We start from the raw sequence: 5,220 nt of genomic DNA, 5'->3' as shown, positions 1-5,220 counted from the left end.
ATCTAAGGCTTTGAGCATCAATGGATAGGAGGGCCCAAGAAAATAAAATCCAGGCCTAAGCGGCTAAATCAAGCTGTCCCTAACCATGTGCTTGTGTCATGAAGGTCCAAGTAAAAAGCTTGAGACTAAGTGGTTAAAGTCGTGATCCAAAGCAAAAAAGAGTGTGCTTAAGAGCTCTGGACACCACTAACTGGGGACTCTAGCAAAGCTAAGTCACAATCTGAAAAGGTTCACCCAGTTATGTATCTGTGGCATTTATGTATCCGGTGGTAATACTGGAAAACAAAGTGCTTAGGGCCACGGCCAAGACTCATAAAATAACTGTGTTCAAGAATCAACATACTAAACTAGGAGAATCAATAATACTATCTGAATTCTGAGTTCCTATGGATGCCAATCATTCTGAATTTCAAAGGATAAAGGGAGATGCCAAAACTGTTCAGAAACAAAAAGCTACAAGCCCCGCTCATCTGAATAAGAATCTGAGCTCCATTTAAAACTCTTAGATATTATTACTTCTTAAATTCTTGCATCCTATTTTATTTATCTAGTTGCTTGGGGACAAGCAACAGATTAAGTTTGGTGTTGTGATGAGCGGATATTTTATACGCTTTTTGGGGGTAATTTCATGTAGATTTTAGCATGTTTTAATTAGTTTTTAGTTAAATATTATTAGTTTTTAGGCAAAAATCATATTTCTGGACTTTACTATGAGTGTGTGTATTTTTCTGTGATTTCAGGTATTTTCTGGCTGAAATTGAGGGAGCTGAGCAAAAAATCTGACTTAGGCTGAAAAAGGACTGCTGATGTTGTTGGATCCTGACCTCCCTGCACTCGAAATGGATTTTCTAGAGCTACCGGAGTCCAATTGGCACGCTCTCAACGGCGTTGGAAAGTAGACATCCAGGGCTTTCCAGCAATATATAATAGTTCATACTTTGCTAGAAGATAGATGACGTAACTTGGCGTTGAACGCCAAGTACATGCTGCTGTCTGGAGTTAAACGCCAGAAACACGTGATGATCCGGAGTTGAACGCCCAAAACACGTCATAACTTAGAGTTCAACTCCAAGAAAAGCCTCTACTCGTGGATAGCTTTAGTCTCAGCCCCAGCACACACCAAGTGGGCCCCAGAAGTGGATTTCTGCACCAATTATCTCAGTTTACTCATATTCTGTAAACCTAGGCTACTAGTTTACTATTTAAACAACTTTTAGAGAATTATTTTGTACCTCATGACATTTTCAGATCTGAATTACATACTTTTTGACGGCATGATTCTCTAAACTCCATTGTTGGGGGTGAGGAGCTCTGCAGCGTCTCGATGAATTAATGCAATTCCTTTGTTTTCCATTCAAACACGCTTGTTCTTATCTAAGATGTTCATTCGCGCTTAATTATGGAGAAGGTGATGATCCGTGACACTCATCACCTTCCTCAATCCATGAACGTGTGCCTGACAACCACCTCCGTTCTACATCAGATTGAATGAGTATCTCTTAGATTCGTTACTCAGAATCTTCGTGGTATAAGCCGGATTGATGGCGGCATTCATGAGAATCCGGAAAGTCTAAACCTTGTCTGTGGTATTCCGAGTAGGATTCTGGGATTGAATGACTGTGACGAGCTTCAAACTCCTGAAGGCTGGGCGTTAGTGACAGACGCAAAAGAATCAATGGATTCTATTCCAACCTGATTGAGAACCGACAGATGATTAGCCGTGCTGTGACAGAGCATAGGAACGTTTTCACTGAGAGGATGGGAAGTAGCCATTGACAACGATGACACCCTACATAGAGCTTGCCATGGAAGGGACCTTGCGTGTGAGAAGAGGATTTCAAGGAAAAGTAGAAATTCAAAGGACAAAGCATCTCCAAAACTCCAACATATTTCTCATTACTACACAACAAGTAACGATTTTATTCTCTTTTATTTTTCCAATCTAATAATTTCAACTGATAATTTTAATTAATATCCTGACTAAGAAGAATAAAATAAACATCGCTTGCTTCAAACCAATAATCTCTGTGGGATCGACCCTTACTCACGTAAGGTATTACTTGGACGACCCAGTGCACTTGCTGGTTAGTTGTGCGAATTGCCAAAGAGTTAGATTGCAAATTCGTGCACCAGCTACCATGCGAGCCTCGGAATGGCTCCATATGAAGCTCTGTATGGCAGGAAATGTCAATCTTTACTATGTTGGTATAAAACTGGAGAAAGAAGTTTATTAGGGCCTGAAATGATAGCTGAAACTACTGAGCAGATAGAGAAGATTCGTAGTCGAATGCTTATAGCCCGGAGCCGCCAGAAGAGTTATGCTGATCAAAGGCGAAAGCCTTTGTAATTTGAAGAAGGGGAGCATGTTTTTCTAAAAGTTACACCAACCAATGGAATGGGAAGAGCTATTAAGACCAAGAAATTGAATCCCCATTTTATTGGACCGTTTGAGATCCTGAAGAGAATTGGGCCAGTAGCTTATAGAATTGCCTTACCGCCATATCTTTCAAATTTGCTCGACATGTTTCATGTATCACAGCTTCAGAAGTATACTCCTGATGTAAGTCATGTTCGAGAACCAGAACCAATCCAAGTGAGAGAAGATCCAACGCTTCCACTAATTCTGGTAAGAATTGACGACACTGGTGTTAAACGATTACGAGAAAAGGAAGTATCATTAGTAAAAGTAGCTTGGAGTTGAGCTGGTGTCGAGGAACATACTTGAGAACTCGAATCATATATTCGAAAGGACTACCCACATCTCTTTTCAGGTACCTAAATTTGAATTTTGAGGGCAAATTCTTTGTTAGGTGGGTAGGATGTTGATGAGCGGATAATTTATATGCTTTTTGGCATTGTTTTTAGGTAGTTTTTAGTACGATCTAGCAAATTTTTAGTATATCTTTATTACTTTTTAAGAAAAATTCACATTTCTTGACTTTATTATGAGTTTGTGTGTTTTTCTGTGATTTCAGGTATTTTCTGGCTAAAATTGAGGGACCTGAACAAAAATCTGATTCAGATGCTGAAAAAGGACTACAGATGCTGTTGGATTCTGACCTCCCTATACTCGAAATAGATTTTCTGGAGTTATAGAAACCCAAATGACTTGCTCTTAATTGCGTTGAGAAGAGACATCTTGGGCTTTCCAGCAATATATAATAGTCCATACTTTGTCCGAGTTTTAACGATGCAAACTGGCATTCAAACGCTAACTTCCTGCCCTATTCTGGCGTTAAACGCTGGAAACAGGATAAAAGCTGGAGTTAAACGCCCAAACTGGCATAAAAGCTGGCGTTTAACTCCAAGAAAAGTCTCTACACATGAAAGCTTCAATGCTCAGCCCAAGCACACACCAAGTGGGCCCAGAAGTGGATCTCTGCATCATTTACTTATTTCTGTAAACCCTAGTAACTAGTCTAGTATAAATAGGACCTTTTACTATTGTATTTTCATCTTTGGATTATCTTTTGATCCTTTGATCAGTTTTATGCTATCTTAGACTTTTAGGGGGGCTGGCCATTCGGCCATGCCTGGACCTTCATCACTTATGTATTTTTAACGGTAGAGTTTCTACACCATACATTAAGGTGTGGAGCTCTGCTATTCCTCAAGTATTAATGCAAAGTACTATTGTTCTTCTATTCAATTCAAGCTTATTCTTATTCCAAGATATTCATTCGCACACAAGAACATGATGAATGTGATGATCAAGTGACACTCATCACCATTCTCACTTATGAACATGTGCCTGACAAACACTTCCGTTCTACATGAAAACAAGCTTGAATGCATATCTCTTGGGACTCTAATCAACGATTCACATTGTTTCCCCTTTGACAATGGGGCATCTGAATCTGAGATTAGAACCTTCGTGGTATAAGCTAGAAACAATTGGCAGCATTCCTGAGATCCGGAAAGTCTAAACCTTGTCTGTGGTATTCCGAGTAGGATCTGGGAAGGGATGACTGTGACGAGCTTCAAACTCGCGACTATGGGGCGCAGTGACAGTGCGTAAAAGGATCATTGGATCTTATTCCGACACGATCGAAAACCAACAGCTGATTAGCCATGCAGTAGCTGTGCCTGGTATTTTTCATTCGAGACGAGAAATCCGATAGTTGATTAGCCGTGCAGAAACCGTAGAGGACCATTTTCACTGAGAGGATGGGAGGTAGCTGATAAACCACTATTTTATGATATATCTTATGCTTAAATTGAATGATTTTATCAACTCTTCACCTACTTAATCATATGAATTTGCATGGTTTTACAATTCCTTCCTTATGATATGACATATGAGAAAACATGTTTCCTATGCTTTAAAAATATTAAATTTAATTATCCTTTATTACCATTCGATGCCGTGATTTGTGTGTTGAGTACTTTCAGGTTTTATAGGGTAGGAATGACTTAAAGGATGGAAAGGAAACATACAGAAATGGAAGGAAAGAACAAAATGGAGTTTTTGAAGAAACTGGAAGCGACGCGAACACGTGATCCACACGGACGCGTGCTTAGCGCAAAGAGCATCGACGCGAGTGCATGGATAATGCAAACGCGTGACAACTGACACAGACGCATGACTGAAGCGACCGCGTGGAAGAGCAAAACCCCAGACGACGCGACCGCGTGACCCACGCGGACGCGTGACCTGCGCGATCTGCAGAAATTACAGAATGCGCTGAAGATGATTTTGGGCCGCATTTTGATCCAGACCCAAGCCCAGAGAACACATATTAAAGGCTATAAATTGGGGAATTCATCCATTCATCGAGATACGTCATACAACATACATTCATACATAGTTTTAGGATTAGATGTAATCTTTAGAGAGGGAGTTCTCTCCTCTCTCTTAGGATTAGGATTAGGATTCCATCTTCTTCAATCACAGGTTCAATATTCCTTTTATTTATTTTCTCAATTTAGTTTATGAACTCTTTATGTTTAGATTGATTTCCCAATTAATACAATTTGAGGTATTTCAGACTTAGGATTGTTTTCTCTAATTTATGTTATTGATGCTTGGGCTCTATCCAAATTATTTTCATTCAAGTAGGTTTTATTTCCTTTTGGCTTTGGTTAAGTAATTGGTAATACTTGAGTTATCAAACTCAGCAGTGGTTGAAATTGGCAATTGCTAATTAATTTGGATCGCTCTAAAAGTTGACTGAAACTCGAGGATCAATTTAATTAGTCTACTTGACTTTCCTTTATTTA

At 39.5% G+C, this 5,220-nt stretch overlaps 1 protein-coding gene across 1 annotated transcript; it reads left to right on the top strand.

Moving 5' to 3' along the window:
- Positions 1 to 2,395: 2,395 nt before the first annotated feature.
- On the top strand, positions 2,396 to 2,701 carry LOC130980841 (uncharacterized). Its single transcript, XM_057904483.1, has one exon. The coding sequence runs from the start codon at positions 2,396 to 2,398 to the stop codon at positions 2,699 to 2,701; it is 306 nt and encodes a 101-aa protein (XP_057760466.1).
- Positions 2,702 to 5,220: the final 2,519 nt, after the last annotated feature.

Source organism: Arachis stenosperma, chromosome 5 (assembly GCF_014773155.1).
Source record: "Arachis stenosperma cultivar V10309 chromosome 5, arast.V10309.gnm1.PFL2, whole genome shotgun sequence".
Lineage (NCBI taxonomy): Eukaryota > Viridiplantae > Streptophyta > Magnoliopsida > Fabales > Fabaceae > Arachis > Arachis stenosperma.
Note: the sequence above shows the minus strand (reverse complement) of the source record. Positions and strands in the feature narration are given on the sequence as shown.